The 27,197-nt window shown below is 36.5% G+C and overlaps 1 protein-coding gene across 1 annotated transcript in view; it reads left to right on the forward strand.

The window, feature by feature from the left end:
- The window catches only part of NPSR1 (neuropeptide S receptor 1), a 763,169-nt gene that overhangs the window by 453,603 nt on the left and 282,369 nt on the right, over positions 1-27,197 (forward strand). Inside the window, exons 4-5 of the mRNA XM_053715773.1 lie at positions 4,254-4,347; positions 5,791-5,992. Coding sequence (XP_053571748.1) covers positions 4,254-4,347; positions 5,791-5,992 — 296 coding nt within the window. The remainder of the gene's footprint in view (positions 1-4,253; positions 4,348-5,790; positions 5,993-27,197) is intronic.

Here is a 27,197-nt window from a genome sequence, read left to right on the forward strand (position 1 = left end):
CTCGAGTCTAAATACCCTAATAGAATTCTATCAGTCAATCGGAATTAAGGTAGAAAAAATCCTATTGGCTGATGCAATCAGATTCCAATCAGCCAATAGAATGCAAGCTCAATGCTATTGGCTGATTGGATCATCCAATAGGATTGAACTTCAATCCTACTGGCTGATTGCATCAGCCAATAGGATTTTTTCTACCTTAATTCCGATTGGCTGATAAAATTCTATCAGCCAATCAGAATCTAAGGGATGCCATCTTGCATGACGTCACTTAAAGGTACCTTCATTCAACTACAGATTTCTGCTCTGCTTCGGATGTCTTGAAGATGGAGCCACTCCGTGTCGGATGGATGTAGATAGAAGATGCCGTCTGGATGAAAACTTCAGCCATTCTGGAGGACTACTTCGCCCGGCTTAGATGAAGACTTCTCCCGGCTTTGTTAAAGACTTCGGCCCGGTTGGATGAAGACTTCTGCTGCTTCCTTAAGGATGGATGTCCTTTCTTCAAAACAGTAAGTCGATCTTCAGGGGGTTAGTGTTTGGGCCTGCAATAGAGCTAACTGCCCTTTTAAGGGCAATGCCCATCCAAATGCCCTTTTTTTGTATTATTTTTTACAGGTAAAAGAGCTGATTTCTTTGGGGCAATGCCCCACAAAAGGCCCTTTTAAGGGCTATTGGTAGTTTAGTTTAGGCTAGGGTTTTTTTTTATTTTGGGGGGGCTTTTTTTATTTTGATAGGGCTATTAGATTAGATGTAATTAGTTTAAATATCTTGTAATTTGTTTATTATTTTCTGTAATTTAGTGTTTGTTTGTTTTTTGTACTTTAGCTAATTTAATTTAATTTATTTAATTGTTTTTAATTTAGTCAATGTATTTAATTGTAGTGTAGTGTTAGGTGTTATTGTAACTTAGGTAAGGTTTTATTTTACAGGTACTTTTGTATTTATTTTAGCTAGGTAGTTATTAAATAGTTAATAACTATTTAATAACTATTGTACCTAGTTAAAATAAATACAAACTTGCCTGAAAATAAAAATAAACCCTAAGCTAGATACAATGTAACTATTAGTTATATTGTAGCTAGCTTAGTGCTTATTTTATATGTAATTTTTTTAGTTTTAAATAGGAATAATTTAGTTAATTATAGGAATTTTATTTAGATTTATTTAAATTATATTTAAGTTAGGCGGTGTTAGGGTTAGGGTTAGACTTAGGTTTAGGGGTTAATAAATTTAGAATAGTGGCGGCGACGTTGGGGGTGGCAGATTAGGGGTTAATAAAAATAATGTAGGTGTCGGCGATGTTGGGGACAGCAGATTAGGGGTTAATAAATATAATGTAGGTGGCGGCGAAGTTAGGGGAGGCAGATTAGGGTTTAATAATATTTAACTAGTGTTTGCGAGGCGGGAGTGTGGCGGTTTAGGGGTTAATATGTTTATTCTAGTGGCGGCGATGTCTGGAGCGGCAAATTAGGGGTTAAAAAATTTATTTTAGTGTTTGCCATGCAGGAGGGCCTCGGTTTAGGGGTTAATAGGTAGTTTATGGGTGTTAGTGTACTTTTTAGCACTTTAGTTATGAGTTTTATGCTACAACGTTGTACCGTAAAGCTCTTAACTACTGACTTTAGAATGCGTCATGGATCTTGGAGGTAGAGGGTGTACCGCTCACTTTTTGGCCTCCCAGGACAGACTTGTAATACCAGCGCTATGGAAGTCCCATAGAAATAAGTTTACGTAAGTCGTTTTGCGGTAAGGCCAAAAAAGTGTGCGGTGCCCCTAAACCTGCAAGACTCGTAATAGCAACGGTAGGGAAAAAGCACCGTTAGGACCTGTTAACGCTGCATTTTCAGCCTAATGCACAACTCACAATCAAGCCGATAGTCTTTTAAAGTTTGAATTCAAAACTTATGTTAAAGTAATAATATAAAATATGCTATTTTATTAAAAGGGTTTAATCTAGGAAACTGCAAAAGATCCACAACTAGTCAAGAAAACATATTTAAATGTAGCGCAAGTGTTACCCATTGAGGGTTGCCAGCTGTCTTTTACAATAGTACTGGACAACTTGTAGAAGACTTGGCATGAGTATTCTGTCGGGGTCACATAATGGGCTCTCCCAAAGGGAATGCAGCTGTTTCCGTGCAAGCCTTCAGGCTCGCCGGAAACTTAAGTTAAGAAGCAGCGGTAGTAAGCCCTTTGCTCCTTAACTCGTCCACAACCTCTGAGGTGGTGGACATCAATCATCTCGATCAGATATGATTGGGATGATTGTCACCCCCTACTAGCAACTGATTGGCCGCGAATGTGCAGGGGTGGCATTGCACAAGCATTTCACCAGAAATGCTTGTGCAATGTTAAATGCCGACAGCATATGCTGTCGGCATTTAGCGATGTCGGGCGAACAAGATCCGCTACAGCCGATCATGTCCGCCCCACAATTTACCCCTTCGCCTCACCTTTAACCTCACTGGTTGACAGTAAAAAACACAAACAGAGATTTTACCCCAGTGTAACACACCTCCTATGACTGCTAGTAGTACACAAAACAGTAATAACAAACAGAGTAAGATTTTTTTTCTGAAGTGGGTTAAGGTTATTGGACCTGCCCAAAGAGAATCAAATGCAAATAATTTGCAGTTTCAAAGGATGGAGTTCTTTCTACAATCCATTGTAAATGGTCTGTTCCATATTGGTTGGATCCAACCTTAAAGGGACAGTAAACACCAGAATTTTTGTTGTTTAAATGATAGATAATCCCTTAATTACCAAATCCCCAGTTTTGCACAACAGACACAGTTATAATTATACACGTTTTACCTCTGTAATTACCTTGTATCTAAGCCTCAGCAGATAGCCCCCTTATTTCAGTTCTTTTGACAGACTTGCATTTTAGCCAATCAGAGCTGTCACCATGGTAAATTCACGTGCATAAGCTCAATGTTATCTATATGAAAAACGTGAACTAATGTCCTCTAGGGGTAAAAAACTATCAAAATGCATTTAGATTAGAGGCGACCTTCAAGGTCTAAGAAATTAGTATATGTACCCCCTAGGTTTAGCTTTCAACTAAGAATACCAAGAGAACAAAGCAAAATTGGTGATAAAATTGAATTGGAATGTTGTTTAAAATTACATGCCCTTTCTGAATCATGAAAGTTTTTTTTGGACTTGTCTGTCCCTTTAAGTCTTTTTTTTTCTCCCCAATCCCCCCCTCTATGGTCCCTGACGCCCCTCCCTTTGATTTCTACTTATGGGAGATCCATGATACAGTATTATTATCTGGAAAACATGTCTACTACCTTTAGATTAAGCATGTAGAAATTTAAGTTCTAAATTGTTTTCTTTCTCTTTGCCTGTCTACATGATATTAAAATAATGCAGAAAGCGTTGTGTTTATTTTGCTTATTTATATGTAATTTTTATTATGACATGAAATAAAAATGATATATAAAAGAAAACAAGAAAAAAAAACTGGGTATTTGAGTGTCAATTATTTTTTATAAAGATTTTATTGAACAGACTGCTGGAATACTTGACTGTCTAGTTGAATGCCCGACACCTGGCAACTCTATACACACTTAAATGACAAGAACAGACTTACTAGGTCTTTCTATGGAAGCAGGGCATACAAGAGTAGCGTTATGATATAATGCCTTCCAGTGTATCTTTTAAGGCCACATTTTGTGAGCGGCCCAGCAGTGAAAAAGTTAATAAGGGAGACATGTTTTGCAGTCTGCATTGTGTAGTGTTTGTTAACTGCAGGGTGTGGTTCCCTCATTAACTGTTTTACTGCTGGACTGCTCGCAAAATGTAGCCTTAGAGGGAACACTGATGCCTTCCCAGTACTATGCCCTCCAAAAGTATTATTCATTTTATTATCAATTAATGATTCCTAGTTGGCCCTTCCTTGCATCCCTGGCCTCCATTTGTGAAAAATATATTTAAAAAAAATATGAGTTAAAAACGTTATGAGTGGGTTTAAGAGACAACAGATTTCTCAGTAACTAGAGCACAAAACCTAAATAGTTACACAACTGCTCCAACATTTCTAATGTTTTTAAATTAAACCAAATGTTTTGTTTGCAATATGCTTAAAATTACTATTCCCAACATTAAAATGATATTCAACAGATATAAACATTACTGTAAATAATGTAAATGATGTGATCACTATTCATCAGCAAGTGTTACTGAGAACATTGTTATAATGTGCTGTGTAGTGACACATATTTGCTTATATTTTGTTTATTTGTTAGGTTGTTCTTCTGTATGCTTCTACATATGTACTAGTAGCACTAAGTATAGACAGATATCACGCCATAGTTCATCCAATGAAGTTCCTTCAAGGAGGTAAGAAAATATTTTGCTTTTATTGTTTAATATTATGTTTCATTTAACACATTGGGGCCTAATTATCATTGTGCGAGCGGACATGATCCGATATTGCGAATCCTGTCCAATGCACATCGATAAATGCCGACAGCATACGCTCTCAGCATTTATCATTGCACCAGCAGTTCTTGTGAACTGCTGGTGCAATGCCGCCACCCTGCAGATTCGTGGCCAATCCGCCGCTAGCAGGGGGTGTCAATCAACCCGATCGTATTCGATCGGGTTGATTTCTGGTGATGTCTGTCCGCCGCCTCAGAGCAGGCAGACAAGTTATGGAGCAGCGGTCTTTAGACCGCTGCCTCATAACTTGCTTCTCTGAAGAGCCTGAAGGCTCGCCAGAAACACGGGGCATCAAGCTCCGTACGGAGCTTGATAAATAGGCCCCTATAACTTGATGCCGTATTTTTTTGTTTGTGATTCTTCATACTATTGTAGTATATCTAGGTTCATTTTTTAATGAAGAACTTATTATAGTTTGTGTTAACAAAAGTAATGTTTTGTTTTTTTCAATAAATAAACAAAGGAAATTTTGAAAGGATTCAAACATCTCTACCCCATGAGATCTATTTAGCTTGTTCTCAGTTAGCTTTGGTTGGGCAACTCGAATGTGTCATCTACTTTCATTTAGGGTATTACAGAAAATTAAGATATCACCCAACAGAGGATTCCAAAGGAGTTTGGCATGTTATGTTGTGCAGTCGTTCTTTTGACTACTTATCTTATGTGGATTCGATTAAAAGTCCCTTTAAGATTTAGTTTGGTGACTGTTTTACTCCCTGAAGCCAATAAAAAAATTCCCAATTGAGAAGTAGGGGTAGCATTTCCTGTTTTTAAAATAGGTAAGACTACTATAATTAAAGCATAGCCTAATTTCTTAGAAGCAAAAAATAATTCTGCCCCTGCTGTAGAATAGAAAGGTCTGATGAAAATATTCCTTTATCATTACACAGAATAATCTATTAGATCAAATCATTTTATTGAATGTTTATCTCCAGAATGAAGATGGATCAATTAGTTTACAAGCCTTACAGTGGCCATGTTTGTAGAAAACCATAGATCAATATACTTGATCATTTGATTTCTTCATCATTTAGGTGGATGGTGTTTCTATCCACCCAAAAATAAATTGGCATCTTATTATTAGAATCTATACAAGACTTTGAAAATTGATTATATTCCTAATAAAAATATATTTTAAATAAAATAAACTCATGAAATTGATAGCAAACAAATCAGACCTCCATATGTAATCAATGTATCCATAGGTTAAATGGGAATAACTCAATATAGCTCATATCTAATTTAAATAATTACAAAGTTACCTCTGTTATACAAATGCAATAGCAAAGACATTATTGTTACATGTACATGTTACATATTCTTCTCTTTATTTTTCCACAGAAAGACAAGCAAAAGTATTGATCGCAGCAGCATGGGCACTGTCATTTCTGTTTTCTATCCCTACCCTGATTATATTTGGAAAAATTCAGCTTTCTAATGGGGAAATACAATGCTGGGCCCTTTGGCCTGATAACTCATACTGGAAACCTTATATGACAATTGTTGCCTTTCTTGTGTACTTTATACCCCTGATGATTATAAGGTAAGTCTTGGTCAATATGGTCTTCTTATTGGTGTTTGTATCTATTTGCATTATGTTCATCCATGGTCACTATATTATTTTACATTTGTAATCCAGATAAGCTGACTTTACCGCATTGATCTGTGAACTTGGCATATTAGCACTATTTTATCTGGATACACATTTTTAGCAGCCATTTTGGGTGTGTTAAATGGCTACAGCAACAACAGAGTATTAGATGTTTTAAAAAAAAAAAAAAAGCAGAGTAGATTAAACCAGTAGATTATCTGTCTGCATAGGATACTACTATTTCAGCCAATGGGGCCAATTTATCACATGTCTGTCCAACATGATCAACCATGTCATGTTCAAAGTCAATTAAATCCCCTTTCTTCCCCATTCTGATGCTCGGTTTAAACTTCAGCAAGTTGTCTTCACCATGTTTAGATGCCTAAATACATTGAGTTGCTGCCATGTGATTGACTGATTAGCAATTTGTATTACCAAGCAATTGAACAGGTATATATATATATATATATTTATATGCCTGTGTGTGTGTGCCTGTATTTACATACATATTCAAGTAAAAAAAAAATAATATATATATATATATATATATATATATACAGTATATATATATATATATATATATATATATATATATATATATATATATATATAAATGTGATAGAACATAGAAAAAGAAACTGTAAAGTTAGATAACAACAATTAAAGAAAGCTAAAAAAAAGTTCAGAAAAATTCCAGAGGCACTGATGTGCCCAAACTTTGGTGAAGACTTCTGGAATAAGTAAGTCAGTGTTCTTAATATGGTGTAATATAGTAATGTCCACCAAGGAAGAGTCCTTTTTAAGTAGATACAAAACCGGAAGATGTCAGAGAACAGATAGTTCCATTCGTCCTTGTTTTTCCAGGTAAAGAATTCAGTCCTGAAAGTCAGCCCAAAAGTATAGTAGAAATAATAAGATGGTACTTAGCTTAGCTCCACTTCGAAAGAGTGGTGCTGGACTGGTTCCTTATGAACGGTTATGTCCAATCCTGAACCTCGAAACCAAACAGTCAGTATATACAGCAGCTGTAGTCAACATCCACCGGCATGTCCCGTTAGACAAGCACCCCACGGTCCCATAGGCAAGAAATGGCCACAAACCGCTGGTTCAGCCGTCAACACGTGGTATCCGGAACGCTCTGACGTAAGAGCGAAAGCACTATTGGTAAGTGCTCAATGATGAGGTCAGTGAAGGAACAAGATCGCTGGACACCTGTGGGAAGCGGGCAAAGGGCAGAGTCCTCAGTCTACCAAATAGCGGTATCCCATCAGCTGGATGCTATGCACAATATTCCAAAAAGGAGAAGGCGGAGACAGGAGGCTCAAGGCTTGGTATAACGTTTATTCAGCAAGGTTGCCAGGTACAAGGTAAGTAACCCAAATGACACCTGACGCGTTTCTCGCATGTGCACATGCGCTTCATCAGAGGCTGAAAATTCAGAGTGCTGCAATAACTTTTATACAGACCCACAGCCAATCAAATGTTACAAGAGTGAAGTCAAGTCCACAAAGAAGTCATAGTATCAGAAATATGAGAACAAATGGAGAGAGGCCGGGGATGTGTATAGAAGTAAGTACATCATATATTTTATTACACATAAATAAAAAAGAAAATGCTCCTTAACTTTAAAAAAACATTAAAAATACAGATATTCAAAAAACAGTTACCAAAAAAAAAGTAAAAAAAGGGGAACACATCAAACATAAATCCTATGCAAAAATATGTAAACTCAAAATAAGAAAATCTGAAAGAAAATATAAAAAAATATATATTAATAATAAGTAAAATATATATATATGTTACAAATTCGCTCATGGCTCTTAAATAGTACCAAGTGTATGACCCCAGTCACAAGGTTAGATATCCAAAGGGGGCGAATTTAAACTTTGCGAGGAGCAAAAGCAAAATAAACATAGCACCTATGCTATAAAATAAAGAACATATATATCACGTTAGAAGTAAAAAATAAAAATATAAATAAAAAGAAAAAAGGGGAAATTGGATACATACTTGCATATCAATAAAGGTCTCTATAGAAGTAACAAACTGGGGGCCCTAGTTGTAAAGTATAGTGGGTCCTCAAATACTAATAGAGATCATAATATGATAAATAAAAAATATATGATAAAAGAATTTCATGAAAGACTTAAGGAGCAAAATAAATAAAAAACATACAACAGAGTATAATCTGAAACATATTTAATAACAGAATGGGTGTATTAAGACCAATAGTAGTGTAGTATAGAGCACAGCTATTCAGTGAATAGATCTACGTCCATTCTTTTATTAATACCTTCAGGGGTCCTAGTATGTAATTTAACAATCCAAAATATTTCCTTTCTTCAGAGGTTCTTTTCCCTGTCCCCCCCTCTAGGATGCATTTCTGAACTTTTATAGCTTTCTTTAATTGTTGTCATCTAACTTTACAGTTTCTTTCTCTATGTTCTATCACATTTGTTATATTTCCCGCAATCTGTTTATAGGGCAAGGCTTGTGTTTATACTTAATATTTTTACTTGGTGATTAGTGCAGCTTCCATAATGGCCACTATTAATATACCCAAAGGGGTTATAGATGTGAACAAAAGAAAACGCTTTATGGAATCAGCACTGAAAGAAGATAACCCAATGAGTGATCTCATTCAGGAGGATGACATCACTAATGTTTTTCTAATTTGGAACAACTTAGGTTCAAAGAAACCAATTTATGGTGGAATATTGAATTTTTGGAACTTTATATTTCTGAAAATAAGGTTCCAAGGAGTTTACGTATGAAAATTTTTCTATCATTTGCACTTAACAATTTGAAGTTTATGGAAGAATGGAATGAGAGTTTAACGAACTGTTCAATAATATTAATGAAACAATTATTGAAGTATAAAAAAGAGGAAAGAGACATGATCTTAATAGACATTAATAAGACCACTGAGATTTTACAACCTTTTGTATCAGCACAGAATTATCTAGATTGCACTAAACAACTTAACGAAACTATTGATAATCTGGATACCACTCTGTCTAACCGTAAAGTGCAGAAGTATCATAGAGATGTGAAGGACTATGAATTAGACATAGTTTATTCTTGGCAACAACATAAACCCAATAGACAAAATTGGCCATCCAATAAGAAAAATAAATCTAAGAGCAACAAAAAAGGTAATAAGATTAAGAACAATACCGGCAGACATGTGACCTTTTCTAGTATTGACACTGATTATCAGGACACTAGTGGATCAAATATAGAGGGAGAACAATTGTTAGACATACCTGAGTCACATCAAGGGAGTCTAGATCCTAGTACCAGTAGGAAGGAACTTAAGACACTGGTTAAACAACCTACTCAGACCAGCACACCTAAGAAAACTGAGGCCACATTCCGGTACCCCAGCAGGGTCAGAAAAACAGTAAAGAAATAGCTGTTATTAACCTCTCTGATGTTGAATTGTCTAAAGTAGAATTTGATCTACTCAATAAAGGTTTGACATATGCACCAGCACATAATTTTGATTTAGTGAATACATTGATTGACATTAACAAATTTGTTTGAAAGTTAGTTCTAAGGAAACACTTCTTACACCAATATGACAACACACCTATTCAAGATGCACCATCTTTTACTCATGGTCAATCAGTAGGTTTGAAATATACTGACCTAACACACCTTACTTACTTGATCTCTTTAGAACAAGAAACAACCAGACAGGCTGATTCACTTTTGAACACTTGCACTACTTATTCTTTTAAAAACAGTTCACATTTTTATCCAGTACACTCGAGACATCACATATTAGACCTATATCAGAGAGTAGTAGAAAAAGAACTTACTGACCTTTTTAGGACAGTTAAAAGCAATTTCCCATACATACCACATGACAATATCACTAAACAACAAAAGCAGGCATTAACTAAATTACAGAAGAATGACAATATAGTCATTACCCAGGCTGATAAGGGGGGGGGGGCGGTTGTTGTGTTAAACAAATGTGACTATGTCTCTGAGATTAATTCACAACTGAGTGACAATTGTTTATACACTAAATTAACCTTCAACCCTACCCACTCCTTTAAGAATAAATTTTCTCATCTATTGGATTATGCGGTTGAGCATAACTTCATGGATAAAGAATTAGCCACCTACATTTTTGTTCCAGAACCTAGTACCCCTTACTTCCGCATAGTACACAACATACATAAATGGTTGAACAGTCCTTCGGGATGGCCCATAGTGGCCAGCAATGGGTCACTGTGCGAAAGGTTGGGGAGCTGGTTGGACCATATATTGCAACCGACAATGTTTGCCTTACCAGGTTATATTAGGGATAGTGCTCACTTAATTACACAACTAAAAGATATTACCTGGAAGGATACATACACTTGGGTCACCGTAGGTGTGGCGGCCCTGTATTCCAATATTCCCCATACACTGGGTCTTGAAGCTATTGATCACATGCTACATAGGCATTCAAATTATGGAGACCAATTTATTTCTTTTATTGTTCAGGTAACCGAATTTCTGTTACAACATAATTTTTTCATGTTCCATGGGGAATACTATCTGTAGAGATGTGGTACGGCAATGGGGGCTAAATTTGCCCCCCCCCATGCCAACATCTACATGGGTTGGCTCGAACTGAGCCGCATCTTTGCAGATAGTTTTCCGTTTGTCAATAACGTCATCTTATATGGGTGTTTTATTGATGATATTATCGTTATTTGGGATACACAAGATGATAATACGGTTGACTCTTTTGTCAATTTCATGAATGATAATCAATACAACTTAACTTTTATAGCCCAGTCTAGTTCCATAAGTATTAATTTTCTTGATTTATTAATTGAAGCTAGACAGGACAGAATTATGACATCTACCTATCGTAAGCCTTTGGCACGCAATACCATATTGCGTGCAGACTCATGTCATATTTCCCACCTTAAAAGAGGAATACCTAAAGCGCAATACCTACGTTTACGTAGGAATTGTTCGGATGTTACTAAATATAATATTTAAGCCCAGGAACTGACTATCAGACTAGTTGAGAAGGGTTACCATAGAGCTATACTTAAAAAAATGGAATTACAGGTTGCCCAAATGGATAGACAAGAGTTATTTATACAAAGGAAGAATAACTTGACTTTATCTAATAGGGGCTGTATTGACCCTCAAAATCAGAATACCCTGTTTATAACACAGTTTAGTAGACAATACCAACAGATTTGTAATATAGTAAAGAAAAATGTGACTATTTTGAAGGGTTAGGACTCCCTAATAGAAGTATTAACAAAGGGAGTAAAATGTATAGCTAGGAAGGCACCCACATAAGCAGACATCACCAGAAAAAACCTAGCTGGTAAACCCACAACTAATGTTGCCAATACCAATTGGCTTAGCCCTAGAGTAGGCTGTTTTAAATGTGGCCATGTTCCTTGTAAAGCTTGTACTTGCATCATTGTTACAGATACGTTTACCTCTAGTGTCACGAAACAAATATTTCACATTAGGGACAGAATTGACTGTACTTGCCAATATGTCATCTACGTGGTAAATTGCCTTTATTGTTCCCAACAATATGTTGGGATCACGACCCGTCCGTTGAAAGACAGAATTCGTGAACACTTACGGTCCATTGATGAAAAAGAACCAAAAACACCGGTAGCCAAACATTTTCTCATGTATGGGTATTGACAAAATAAAAATACATCCTAGAGGGGGGGACAGGGAAAAGAACCTCCGAAGAAAGGAAATATTTTGGATTGTTAAATTACACACTAGGACCCCTGAAGGTATTAATAAAAGAATGGATGTAGAACTATTCACTGAATAGCTGTGCTCTATACTACACTACTATTGGTCTTAATATACCCATTCTTTTATTAACATTTGTTCCAGATTATACACTGTTGTATGTTTTTTATTTATTTTTCTCCTTAAGTCTTTCATGAAATTCTTTTATCATATAAATTTTTATTTATCATATTATGATCTCTATTAGTATTTGAGGACCCACTATACTTTTCCAACTAGGGTCCCCAGTTTGTTACTTCTATAGAGACCTTTATTGATATGCAAGTATGTATCCAATTTCCCCTTTTTTCTTTTTATTTATATTTTTATTTTTTACTTCTAACGTGATATATATGTTCTTTATTTTATAGCATAGGTGCTATGTTTATTTTGCTTTTGCTCCTCGCAAAGTTTAAATTTGCCCCCTTTGGATATCTAACCTTGTGACTGGGGTGATACACTTGGTACTATTTAAGAGCCATGAGCAAATTTGTAACATATATATATTTTTTACTTATTATTAAAATATATTTTTTTATATTTTCTTTCAGATTTTCATGTTTTGAGTTTACATATTTTTGCATAGGTTTTATGTTTGATGTGTTCCCCTTTTTTACTTTTTTTTTTAATATCTGTATTTTTTTATGTTTTTTAAAAGTTAAGGAGCATTTTCTTTTTTATTTATGTATAATAAAATATACAATATATATACTTACTTCTATACACACCCCCGGCCTCTCTCCATTTGTTCTCATATTTCTGATACTATGACTTCTTTGTGGACTCGACTTCACTCTTGTACCATTTGATTGGCTGTGGGACTGTATAAAAGTTATTGCAGCACTCTGAATTTTCAGCCACTGATGAAGCGCATGTGCGCATGCGCGAAACGCGTCAGGTGTCATTTGGGTTACTTACCTTGTACCTGGCAACCTTGCTGAATAAACGTTATACCAAGCCTTGAGCCTCCTGTCTCCGCCTTCTCCTTTTTGGAATATTGTGTATATATATATATATATATATATATATATATATATATATATATACTGTATACACACACGCAAATATTCAGGTTCTCTAGAAACTGCTCTGAACAACATATTAATTAAAACAACTGATTACTGCATTGAAAACATGGCTGTAGAAGTATAATTAGAGTGCTACATTCCAGCCAAGGTTGTAGAAGTATGTTTAACATGTTTTTATCATTCATTTAGTTCAACAAAACTAAATGTTTTCTTGCATTTTAGGATTGTTACAGACTAAGTAACAAATATTCGGCACGTATGGTCTAAGTTCAGCAGTAGGAATTAAAATGATTTTTCCTTTTTCTAGTTTCATAAATTCCCTCTTACAACATATTACGTTTGAGATTCAGAATATTAATTTATTAAATGATAATAAGATCCAGGAATTTTTTTGACAAATGGTTGCCACTAATTAAAGCTCAAACATTGGTGATTCAAAAACAGTTATTATCTCCATTACTTAACACCAAATCATTTATGTCGGCGGCTAAATCTGGGCTGTTCCCTCTTTCCTGGATGCCCGCTTCATTTGTCGTATAGTAATCCGAAGATTATGTTAAAATGAGTAGTGTTATAGAGGGATGGAGCAATTTATTTATTTATTATCTATGGCTATATGGGGTTTTTTGTGTGTTTTTCGGAGGATAAAATGAATAAATTTGCTTGGTTCACAGGCATGATAGTACCAAAAGATTTAGGGATAATACATATAGGTATTGCCCCTTATTGGTTTTGGAAATTAGGGTAATCTATGCAAATTGAGATCAGGTCTTAGAAGATATGTGGTATTAATTTATTTATCTGTGGTTTATGTATCTACCTATTATTTTTGTATTAACATATCATAATATGTCATTTGTTTTATGGATATGAAATGTATGTAACTCCCTATTTCATGTCTGTCTTGTGAACTGGTTTAATACAAGAATTAAAAAAAAAAAATATTTTTCCTTTTTAAAAATTGATACACAATATATGAGGAATTCATGCTCATGAGGTATAAATACAGTCTTATATGCAAATTGAAAATTATCTGTGTAAAGCATCTATTTACGCTAATCTTTAATGCCCAAAACCTTTACCTATTACTGCAGAAACCTCATAAAAATAAAAATAACAAGAAGTTATGACAGATCATGATGAGAAATATTCTGCGTGAAATGGGTCACAGAGTTCATGTTTTAATGACTTTGGATCTAAATTCATTGATCTGAAATATCACCTCTTCTTTCTGAGTTAAAAAAGATGTATAAACGGAAAAGTGAGTTATTTTACGAAATGTTATAAATATATCTAAGAAAAACATGTTTTAATGAGTAGAAATCATTGGAATAAAGGTATCCTTATGTGACCATTTTTATAGACTGGAGTTTTATCATACTGATTCAGTAGGACACTTTTAGGTGTATACTGTTTTATTAGGTTCAGGCGATATACACCTATTGCTCTATCATTAGCGATAGGTATGTAAATGCTATCATGAGATTGGGGTGTTCTTTACATTCAAATCCATATTACAAGTGATGCAGTGTTTAAATTACTGCAATTTTTTGTGGAAACTCGCAGTAATTTGCGCTCCCTATATTTTTGTATGGGCGGCATTGACCAGCAATTTCCGCTCGTATTACACGTTGAAAGTGACTGTGATCGCTCGGATGCAATTGCATTTAACAATCAAACTTTTTACTTAACCTAAAAAGTTGCATAAAGAGTTGGCTGGAAGAAACACATTACTCTATTAACCCCTAAACCACCAAAAAAGCTGATTTGAATTTAAAATTTAAAATCAGCCAATAGGAATGCAAGAGAACCCTATATAAAGGGGGTACCTCACATTCAAAATTCAGTGTGCAGCTGGTGACCGCATGAAGAGGACGTTGGGTTACAGAAGATAAGAAGATAGATGAATATAAGAAGACCACTGCTGCGATGAACATAAGAAGACAGCCAACGGGATGAAGATAGAAGGCTGTCGCAATGATGAAGATGGAATGCTGCCGCCAGGATTCATCTTTGTGGTTTAGTTTTAGGATTTTTGGGGTGTTTTTTTTTAGACTTTTTTTTAAATTTTATTTTGGGCAGAAATAGAGCTAATTGCCCTTCTAAGAGCAATGCCCAGCCAAATGCCCTTTTCAGGGCATTTTTGTAGAGTAGTTATTTTTAGATAGCTTTTTTTGGGTGTTGGGTTTTTTTTATTGTAAAAGAGCTAAATCACTTTAGGGCAATGCCCTACAAAAGACCATTTTAATGGCTATTGCTGTAGTTTAGTGTTAGTATAGTTTTCTTTTATTTTGTGGTGTTTTTTTAAGTGGGTTTTTAGAATAGGCATAACTGTTTTTTTATTTTTGGTAAAAAAAAAAATCTGTAATGGTAGTTTTTTATTTTCTGTAATGTTAGGTTTTGTTTTCTTGTAATGTTATTTTTTTTATTTTTAAAGGTAAGGTTAAGTTTTTTTTTGTAATATTATTTTTTTATATTTTTAAAGGTAAGGTTATGTTTTTTTATTTTTAAAGGTAAGATTAGGTTTTTTATTTTTAAGGTAAGGTTATGTTGTTTAATTTTCAAAGGTAATGTTAGTTTGTTTTTGGGGTAACTTAGGGAGTGTTAGGTTAGGGGGTTTAGATGTTACTGGGTATTTTGTGGTGGGGGTTGTGGTGGTTTAGGGGTTAATAGAGTAGTTGGGTATTTTGCAGTGGGTGTTGGGGCAGTTTAGGGTTTATTAGTGTAGGGGGGGACTTTGCAATGGGCTATGTGGTAGTTATCGGGTAAATAGTGTAATACGCAAGCTAACCAAAAAGAAAAAGAAAAATGGATAGTCCAGAGCACTCAGTTAGTACTAGATAATGTATGCAACCGTATGAACCAACAGTGAGGCTAGGTTGGAGCCGGTTAGTAATAAAACTTAGCTTTTAATAAGGAATTAATAATAAAATCAAAGAAACACTACTAAAGTTTATATAAAAACAATTAAAATTGTTAAGGAACAAATAGGAAAGCAAACTTGCCCAGGTATATACCATATAGTGTGCAGCACATATGCGAATGGGATTGTCTTTCAGGGAAGCACACAAAAATGCTCACGGATTGCACAGGTATACTAATCTAAAAAGAGGATTGACCTCAAAACAAAGTTACCTATCGCTAGTGCAATGCTGGAGTGGTGCAAACCCTATCAGAGTCCCAGCAGGGAATACATAGTTACGAGTAAGCAGTCTCCTATAAATGTGTAATAGTGCACAAACACATCCTATTATCGTAATAACTGTCAAATTTAACAAGCACACGTAAGGCAAGTGTGAGCTTTCAGAGCAAGCGCCTGATGCGCATTTCGCCAAACTAATGGCTTTCTCAATGCAGCCTTAAGGACTGCTGCTCCTTAACTCGTCTGCTGCCTCTGAGGCTGCAGACATCAATCCTCTCAATCTCATACGATCGGGTTGATTGACACCCCCTGCTAGCAGCCAATCTGCAGGGGGTGGCATTGCACAAGCAACAAGCATTTCACCAGAACTGCTTGTGCAATGATAAATGCCGACAGCGTATGCTGTAGCGGATCATGTCCGCCATACCTTTGATAAATCGACCCCTATGTGTACTGCATGGGAGGTGTTCCTCATATGTAGTTACCTGGGTTAAGTAAAAGTAATTGGTTGTCCAAAATACTAAATGCTTATTTGCTGGAAGTTATTCAAAAGTTGAAAAATTTTACACAAAAAAATAGTAATAATTATAGGGACACAGAGCTGCAATAAAACAATGCTTTAATCTATTAGATTTTTTTGCACTTTTATTTACCTTTAGCTGTGTGTTTAACCTCAGAAAAGACTCTTGTTTTTTTTGCCAATCAGGGCTTATAACACATACTAGAATTGCCCCTGCAAACTAACCTTCCAAAGTTAGAGATCCAGGGCGCCATGCATCTTTGTGTGGGAGGACAAGGTTCCCAACTAAAGAACCTGTTTGCCCATGGGTAGCAGGCAGCATTGTTCTACCTGTATTTATCATTGCTCAAGTAGCTGCTTGTGTGATGCCACCGCACCCTGCTCTTGTGAAACCAAGTAATAGAGAAGATAAGACAGCTTATGCCACTGACACGCTTGTCTTAAACCACTAACCAGCAAACGTCTTTGCTCTTTTAAAAAAAGACTTTTTAAAGGAATGCAGACTTTTATCTTTTGGAGGATTATTTATTGTAATATATATGTTAATGTTTATATGTGAAACGTTGCATGCTTGATTTGAAATAACCTTCGGCTAGATTAAGAGTTTTGCATTATGAGGGGTGCAGTACTAACTTGCACGTTATTGTCACCGCTCACTTTCCTACAGCGCTGGTATTACAGGTTTTTATAAACCCGGCTTTAAAAGACAAGAAGTAAGTGTAGAGCAAAATTGTGCTCCATACCGCACTCCAATACCAGCGCTGCTTAAGTCAGCGGTGAGCTGGTTGTACGTGCTTGTGCACGATTTCCCCATAGGCATCAATGGGGAGAGCCGGCTGAAAAAAAGTCTAACACCTGCAAAAAAGCAGCGTAAATCTCAGTAACGCAGCCCCATTGATTCCTATGGGGAAACACATTTTATGTTTACACCTAACACCCTAACATGAACCCTGAGTCTAAACCCCTAATCTTACACTTATTAAGCCCTAATCTGCCGCCCCCAACATCGCCAACAACTACATTATATTTATTAACCCCTAATCTGCCACTCTGTACATTGCTGCCACCTACACTATACTTATTAACCCCTAATCTGCTGCCCCTAACATCGCCGACACCTACATTATATTTATTAACCCCTAATCTTCCTCCCCCAATGTCGCCGCAACCTACCTACATTTATTAACCCCTAATCTGCCGCCCCCAACGTCGCCGCCACTATTTTAAATGTATTAACCCCTAAACCTAAGTCTAACCCTAACACCCCCTAACTTAAATATAATTTAAATAAATCTAAATAAAATTACTATCATTACCTAAATAATTCCTATTTAAAACTAAATACTTACCTATAAAATAAACCCTAAGCTAGCTACAATATAAATAATAGTTACGTAGCTAGCTTAGGGTTTATTTTTATTTTACAGGCAAGTTTGTATTTATTTTAACTAGGTAGAATAGTTACTAAATAGTTATTAACTAAATAAAACCTAACCTAAGTTACACTAACACCTAACACTACACTACAATTAAATAAATTCCCTAAATTAAATACAATTACCTAAATTACAACAAAAAAAACACTAAATTACACAAAATAAAAAACAAATTATCAGATATTTAAACTAATTACACCTAATCTAATAGCCTTATCAAAATAAAAAAGCTCCCCCAAAATAAAAAAAAACCCTAGCCTAAACTAAACTACCAATAGCCATTAAAAGGGCCTTTTGTGGGGCATTGCCCCAAAGAAATCAGCTCTTTTAGCTGTAAAAAAAAATACAAACAACCCCCCCAACAGTAAAACCCACCACCTACACAACCAACCCCCCAAATAAAACCCTAACTAAAAAAACCTAAGCTCCCCATTTCCCTGAAAAGGGCATTTGGATGGGCATTGCCCTTAAAAGGGCATTTAGCTCTATTGCGGCCCAAAGCCCTAACCTAAAAATAAAACCCACCCAATATACCCTTAAAAAAGCCTAACACTAACCCCTGAAGATCCACTTACAGTTCTGAAGATCCGACATCCATCCTCAACGAAGCTGGGAGAAGTCCTCATCGAAGCGGCAAGAAGTCCTCAACGAAGCCGGGAGAAGTCTTCATCCAAGCCGGGAGAAGTGGTCCTCCAGATGGGCAGAAGTCTTCACCCAGACGGCATCTTCTATCTTTATCCATCCGGCGGGGAGCGGGTCCATCTTCAAGACATCCAACGCGGAGCATCCTCTTCTTTCCGACGACTAACAACGAATGAAGGTTCCTTTAAATAACGTCATCCAAGATGGCGTCCCTTAGATTCCGATTGGCTTATAGAAATCTATCAGCCAATCAGAACTAAGATTGAAAAAATGCAATCAGCCAATAGGATTGAGCTTCAATTCTATTAGTTTATCCAATCAGCCAATAGGATTGAGCTCGCATTCTATTGGCTGTTCCAAACAGCCAATTGCATCAGCCAATAGGTTGCATCAGCCAATAGGATTTTTTCAACCTTAATTCCGATTGGCCAATAGGATTCTATCAGCCAATCAGAATCTAAGGTACGCCATCTTGGATGACGTCATTTAAAGGAACCTTCATTCGTCGTTAGTCATTGGAAAGAGGATGCTCTGCGTCGGATGTCTTGAAGATGGACCCGCTCTGCGCCGGATGGATGAAGATAGAAGATGGGTGAAGACTTCTGCCTGTCTGGAGGACCACTTCTCCTGGCTTGGATGAAGACTTCTCCCGGCTTCGTTGAGGACTTCTCCCGGCTTCGTTGAGGATGGATGTCGGATCTTCAAAACTGTAAGTGGATCTTCATGGGTTAGTGTTTTTTAAGGGTTTATTGGGTGGGTTTTATTTTTAGGTTAGGGCTTTGGGCCGAAAATAGAGCTAAATGCCCTTTTAAGGGCAATGCCCATCCAAATGCCCTTTTCAGGGAAATGGGGAGCTTAGGTTTTTTTTAGTTAGGGTTTTATTTGGGGGTTGGTTGTGTGGGTGATGGGTTTTACTGTTGGGGGGTTGTTTGTATTTTTCTTTTCAGGTAAAAGAGCTGATTTCTTTAAAGGCAATGCCCCGCAAAAAGGCCCTTTAAGGGCTATTGGTAGTTTAGTTTAGGCTAGGGTTTTTTCTATTTTGGGGGGGGGGGGGGGCTTTTTATTTTGATAGGGCTATTAGATTAGGTGTAATTAGTTTAAATATCTTGTAATTTGTTTTTTATTTTGTGTAATTTAGTGTTTTTTGTTTTTTTTAATTTAGCTAATTGTATTTCATTTATTTAATTGTATTTAATTTAGGGAATTTATTTAATTGTGTTAGGTGTTAGTGTAACTTAGGTTAGATTTTATTTTACAGGTAAATTAGTATTTATTTTAGCTAGGTAGTTAGTAAATAGTTAATAACTATTTATTAACTATTCTACCTAGTTAAAATAAATACAAACTTGCCTGTAAAATAAAAATAAACTCTAAGCTAGATACAATGTAACTATTAGCTATATTGTAGCTAGCTTAGGGTTTATTTTACAGGTATGTATTTAGTTTTAAATAGGAATTATTTAGTTATTAATAGTAAGTTTTATTTAGATTTATTTAAATTATATTTAAGTTAGGGGGTGTTAGGGTTAGGGTTAGACTTAGGTTTAGGGGTTAATAAATATAGTATAGTGGCGGCGACATTGGGGGGCGGCAGATTAGGGGTTCATAATATTTAGCTAATGTTTGCAAGGCGGAGGTGTGGCGGTTTAAGGGTTAATATGTTAATTATAGTGGCGGCGATGTCCGGAGCGGCAGATTAGGGGTTAATAATTTTATTTTAGTGTTTGCAATGCGGGAGGGCCTCTGTTTAGGGGTTAATAGGTAGTTTATGGGTGTTAGTGTACTTTTTAGCACTTTAGTTATGAGTTTTATGCTACAGCTTTGTAGTGTAAAACTCATAACTACTGACTTTAGAATGCGTTACCAATCTTGACGGGATCGGGTGTAACACTCACTTTTTGGCCTCCCAGGACAAGCTCGTAATACTGGCGCTATGGAAGTCCCATAGAAAAAAGACTATACGCAATTTGCATAAGTTGATTTGTGGTAAGACCAAAAAAGTGTGCGGTGCCCCTAAATCTGCAAGACTCGTAATACCAGCGGTAGTAAAAAAGCAGTGTTATAACCTGATAACGCTGCTTTTTAACCTTACCGCAAAACTCGTAATCTAGCCGCTTGTTATTTATGGTGCACTTTTAGGCTATGTTTTGCCTTTCTTTTATTTTCATCAAACGAAATGATATGTCTTTTAAATTGTGATGATGTTTTAAAATGATATATATATATATATATATATATATATATATATAAAATACTTATTTAGCCAGTTACCACACACATTTGGCTACTCTTTTAAGGGCTGCGCAGCTGTATATAATTACCAGTCTGCAGACCCCTGCAGACATTGTAATTTAACCCCTACTCTTGTGCAACCAAGTGGAAGAGCATAGGGGCTTTAAATCACTCTAGTCAGATTAGTCCTAGGTGTTTTTAAACCTCCAGTTCAGAGGTGGCGGAGAGGTTAATAAACCACAGTCTTCAGATCCCTGCTTCTTAAAGGGCAAGAAAGACATTTTTTTTCATTTTGATTCAGATAGAGAATACATTTTTTTTTTTAAATACTTTTATTTACCAACAAAAGGCAATGCTATACAGTGATACGGGTAAGAGTCATAACAGTCACAAACAGCAAAGAAAAGAAAAAAAAGTTGCTAACATCTGATAATTCATACAGTTTTATCAGTCCAAAACATATTGTATAGCCTCAAACACACAGTCTTCCTCAAAGGAAGTTTACTTTTATTATAATCCGAAAAAGAGAAATAATAATTATCTTAAATCGCCCTATGTTGGGGTTTTATCCATTTTTCCCCCCCCAAAAAAACAAAAAAAAAACAGTCGAACAATCAACCACACAAACCAAGAGAGTCCAACTCTCTCCCTGCTCCATTTACCATATGTTTAAAAGAACTAATTCTGAGTTTTAAAATGGAAAGATCATATATTCCCTTTCATTTTCAGAAAGTGATTTAATATACACTGCCCATTTATTAAAATATTTCCTTATATCATCTTCATTATCTATGTCTGTGTCTTTCTGTTCTAGTAAGCATTGTTTTTTCAGACAATTCTGAATTTCAGAGACACTGGGTACAGAGCGCATTTTCCATTTTTTGCATATCAAATAGGATGGCGCTCATTTGAATTATCAATACATAATATTATCTGGTAGAGAGAAAAGGTCACTGGGGGAATTTTTAGGACCCTATTCAACCAATATTCTAGCTTACACCATGTATTTCTTATTTTTGGGCAATACCAGAACATATGTTCAAGATTAGCTGCTGAGAGTGAGCATTTAGGGCATTTATCAAAATCCGAATTGTGTATCCTGAGGCCTTTTTCCGGAGTGAAGTATGCTCTATGAAGCAATCTAATGTGTGCTTCCCGCCATGTGGCAGAGAGAGTTATCTTTTCCACTTTACCTATAGAGTGTTGCATAATTTTTGAATCCACTGTGTTCTGCTCTAGAAGTGAGATCCATGTTGAGGCGAGCCTGGTCAGGTTTAAATTTCCCCTGTTACTACCAAGTAGCTGATAGCACAAAGAAATGGGCATCTGATTAGTTCTCATAAGTATAAGCCAATTTTCCAATTTACCCAATTTCCAACTCCATCCTACTTCTCTAGTTATTTCAAAAAGGAAATGTCTTATCTGTAGATAAGCAAAAAAGTCTTTATTAAGTAAATTAAATTCCCTTTTCAGTTCTTCAAATGTTTTAATAGTTTTTCTTTCTCCATCTATCAGTAGAAATAGTTTGTTTAGTCCATTCTTATGCCATCTATTAAAAACCTCAGAGTTCAACCCAGGTTGAAATTTTGGATTGCCTATCAGAGAAAGGTAGTTCGAAGCTTTGGGATTAATAGAGAGAAGCTTTAATATCTTCCACCATGCCTTAATAGGATTAATGATAACTTTAAGTCTCTTGATCTCTGATGGTAACTCTTTAGGAGAGGAGTGTAAAAGTGCTAAAGGAAGATACGGATCACAGATGTTAGTTTCAAGATGATTGTTTAAAATGTAGTCTTTAGACAACATCCAGCAAGCCGCTATTCGTGCCAAGAAACTGAGGTTATACGATCTAATATCTGGAAGTGCCATGCCTCCAAGTTCACGAGAGAGAGAAAGTTTGTTGAGGGATATTTGTGCTCTTTTCCCCTGCCAAAGGAATTGTCTAATTAGACCATTAATCAGCCGAACATCTTTTTCGAAAATAATTACTGGGACGTTCTGAAGTATATATAACAACTTCGGAAGGAGGATCATTTTAAATAGTGCTACACGCCCTGAAATTGATAGTGGTAGACTCTGCCATATTCTAAGTTTTTCCCTAATTTGCTTTATAATTGGGGGTATGTTGAGTTCATATAAATCACCGGAGTTCATCGGGATATTTATTCCTAAGTATTTAAATGAATTTGTTACTATTTTAAATGGGTTGTCTATACATGAATCACTATTCTTTAGCTGCATTTATTTTATAACCTGAAAAAGTACCATACTGATCAATTATTTGCTTAAGTTTGGGAATATTGATTTTAGTATTTGATAAATAAAGCAGTACGTCATCCGCATATAACCCAATTTTCATCTCATGATTTATAATCTTGATACCTTCCAGGCTTTGTCTTATCATGATTGCCAAAGGCTCAATGGCAACATCAAACAGGAGTGGGGAGAGAGGGCAACCCTGGCGAGTTCCTCTTTCCAAGGTTATAGGTGAGGATACCGTTCCATTGACTATCAGACTTGTGGCTGAGTGTTTATATAAATTCTCTATAAATTCAAGAAATTTACCTTTGATACCGAACTTCAGTAAATAGAGAGAATAGCCATATCTGGAACCCCAGGTAAGTCCTCTCTCCCCCCCCCCAGTCGAGAGATTTTTTTCAAGATATTCAAGTGTAGCTAAAACCTCCCTAATTTTGGCCGAGGAATTACGTCTGTTGGGAGAATTGACTGAAGTCTAGAGGCTAGAATAGAAGTTAGAATCTTATAGTCTGAATTAAGCAAGGCTATTGGCCGATAGGATTCTTTTTTCCTCGGATCCTTCCCTCCCTTAAGTATTAAAGACGTATAAGAGGAAGAGAATGAAGGTGTAACTGGTTTACCATTGATGTAAATATCATTGTATAGATTTGTTAGATAGGGAGAGGTTTCTGCAGATAATATTTTATAAAATTCACCGGGTAATCCATCTGGACCTGCCGCTTTATTAGCAGGAAGTTTAGAGATTTACCTTCACTACTTCTTGAGCAGATATAGGGGAATTAAGACTACTGATGCACTCATCTGTTAGCGAGGGACTTACGATCTTTTTCCAGAACTCTGCAGCTTTATCATTATCATAACCTTTACATGAGTATATATCTTGGTAATATTCCACAAGTACAGCTGCAATTTTATCGGGATTTAAGAATCGTTTACCCTTATCAATGATTTCTTCAATATGAGATTGCTTTTTCTCGTTCTTAACCAATCTGGCCAACATCTTTCTGGATTTATTCCCAAACCTATATAGTTTGGCATGCATTTTTAATTCTTTTTGCGTTTGTTGAGCCAGAATAAATGTATCCCGAGCTTCTTTAGCTTGTACATATTTGGTCCAATTTTGGGAATTTTTGTGAAGCAAAAATTTATTATATGCATTAGATAATGCTTTATATATTTCCTTTTCCCTTAATTTCAATTTCTTAGTCAAGGCTATGTTATATGCCAGAATTTCACCTCTGAGAACTGCCTTAGCAGTCTCCCAGAGCAATTCAGGGCGATCTATATAATTGGAATTAAACCGTAAGAATTCCTCGAACTTAGACCTAAGGCAAGTTTTAAACTTCATATCAGTCGCTAAATGGTATGGGAAGTAAAAACGTATTGATTTAGGTTTTGATTGGTTAGACTGAAAATCGAGAATGATAGGGGCATGATCTGATAATAAGATAGGAGTGATTCCCGCTTGTACCGTGAGAGTCCCCAGGCGCTCATCTATAACGAATAGGTCTATTCGTGAAAGAGTCTTGTGCGCTTTTGAGAGACAGGTAAATTCCTGGGTATCCGGATTCTGATTCCTCCAAATATCACGTACTGCAAAATTTTGCTTTATTTTATTAAACATGTTAAATTCCAAATGATCCTTTTTCTGCTTTTTTTGTTTCGCAGTTTCACGGAGTCTATCTAACGGGCACTGCGGCGCCATATTAAAATCCCCTTCAATAATTAAATGCCCCTGGCTATATAAGAGAAGTTTAGATTGTATTTTATTCCAAAATTCTAAGTCAAAAGTGTTAGGGCCATAAATGTTACATAGTGTATACATTTCCTGGGCGATTTTTACTTTTAATAGAACATATCTTCCCTCCGGATCAGGCTCACAGTGTATTACCTCAAGCTGAATTCTTTTCCCAATTAAAATGGCCACTCCCGGGGGGCGGAGCTAGCCTGGGAACTGAACGGTCGCATATCTCTTCAGCTCTGCTGAAATAGCTCATAATTTAACTTAACTGACCGTTCATTCCAGCTCAAATCCATACTATAGGCATCTTTGGATCTTCTGGAAGACCTAGATCTATTTGGGACACCGAATAATAACCTTACGGAGGAGACAATAGCTGTTTTACAGGTCAGCTAATGATTAGACTGCTCAGGAGCGGCCATCTTTCCCCCCATGTCAAAGATTTTTCATGTCGCAGCTAGTTTAGAGAAGCTTTGAATCGCTCCTGATGACTAAGAGAGACACCACTTATCCCCAAATCCGGCTGAAGGCACAAAGAATATGGCTCTCAGATGGGACGAATGTCTTCAGCATTTGCTGCGTTGTCACTTCCAGAGACTGGAGGCAGTGCTAGCCCGGGCTCTTTCACTTACGAGCAGTAATATACCCCCCAAGGAAACCCGGCAACACTCACAACTTTGTAGGGGCTCGCAGGTCTCTTGTGATGGACTAGAGAGTGCTGTGGACAGGCCGGTGCCCTCGGTAAAGTCTGCTGAAGTTTTTGGCTGGCCTCCTGAGGACCTCACGGCTGACCCAAGCTTTAAACAGAGTGATTTGGCCTTCTTTTCAACGGTGCGATGCGGGGCTGAGCTGATGCGATCCCGGTCTGCCTACTTTGAAAGAAGCAAAGTCTCTGACTGCTTACCTGATGATGTTGAAGTCACGGTCCCAAACCGGTATGGTAAGCCGGATTTGTTGTTCTCATCTGACGTGGTGGATGCGGCAGGTCGGACCCTGAGAAGGCGCCCTCGGGGTGAGACCTCTCTAGTTCCTGGAAGCATGGGGCATGACCGGGCTGCTTTGCTGGCTACCGACAACGTAGCCTTTCAGATTCAGCTACAGCTCTTTGGATCCAACATGAGAGTGCAGCAGATGAGTCTGGTCAGCCTTAAGCGAGGCATCGGCTGAACACACGTTTTATGATGGCCCTGCATGTCGCTAGTTTTTTCTTCTTAAAAATGCCTTTTGGACATGTCATTAATTTACACTGACTGTGGGGACACTGATCGTTTTAATCGTTTGGATAAGTGACAGTTCATTACTCTAATCTCTGCAGTCATTATGCTGGTAATAGCTTGTGATAATTCTATATGTTCTATGGGACACATTATTTTATGGTTACCGCTCTGTTTGGTTCAACATATAAGACTCTTAGTGCAAATAACGTTTTTTCATGGGAACTGTATTTATTACTATATGGACTACAATGCGCTTCTATGTGACTGCCCTCTACGAAGCGATTGCTTTAGTTTAAGGCCCATCTGTTTCAACATGTATGTGTGCAATATAAGGATAACTTTACTCATTCAAATAGGATGTGTGATTGGAACAGCAATGTACTATAGGCATGTGACCCACATAGCTTTATATATAGATATGGAGCTTATTACATGAGCATATGCAAATAGTGTGTTCCTGTCCTTTATGTTTACTTTGGGCTAGCCACACCTGCGATGCTATAAGATTAAATCTCTGGAGAACTGGTTGTCTTACTGCCTTGAAGTTCAATATGTTGAAAGCATGCTTATATATTTTTTATTTTTTTTTTATTATTATTATTGTTTGTTTGGCTGTATTAATGGGCCACATGTGAATGCCTATCTCTGTTTCATAGTAGCTCTGTAAAGTTTAGAACTAGGCTTTATTATGCCAGATACACCACTAATCTAAAATGTTACCAGTCCGCTCTTATTATCTCCCTGTTAACCACTATGTACCTGAGATTCTATGCATGACTGTGTTGCCCTGTGACACTAACGCCTACCTACTTAATATTATCACATTTACTTAATTGCCCTCTCCTAACCCATAGTGAGCTTCTTAGTTCCTAAGCTATACACTTTACTTATTGCATTCACTCTATCACCTCCCCCATCATCACCTCCCCTCCCCCGCCCCCCCATAACATAACATACCTCCTTTTATAGGAGGGCTATCTATGCGACCTATCTCACTTGTGTCGCACCTTAATTATGGCTCTTTTTTCTTTTTGTTTATGAAAAACCCTTGCAGCATAATATAAAGTTGACCTTGTCCTCTATGCCTAGCGCAAATAGACTGCTTGGGTATCTAGCTCAATACATTTCTATATATTACAATGCTAGCTATATCGCAAAA

Source organism: Bombina bombina, chromosome 5 (assembly GCF_027579735.1).
Source record: "Bombina bombina isolate aBomBom1 chromosome 5, aBomBom1.pri, whole genome shotgun sequence".
Lineage (NCBI taxonomy): Eukaryota > Metazoa > Chordata > Amphibia > Anura > Bombinatoridae > Bombina > Bombina bombina.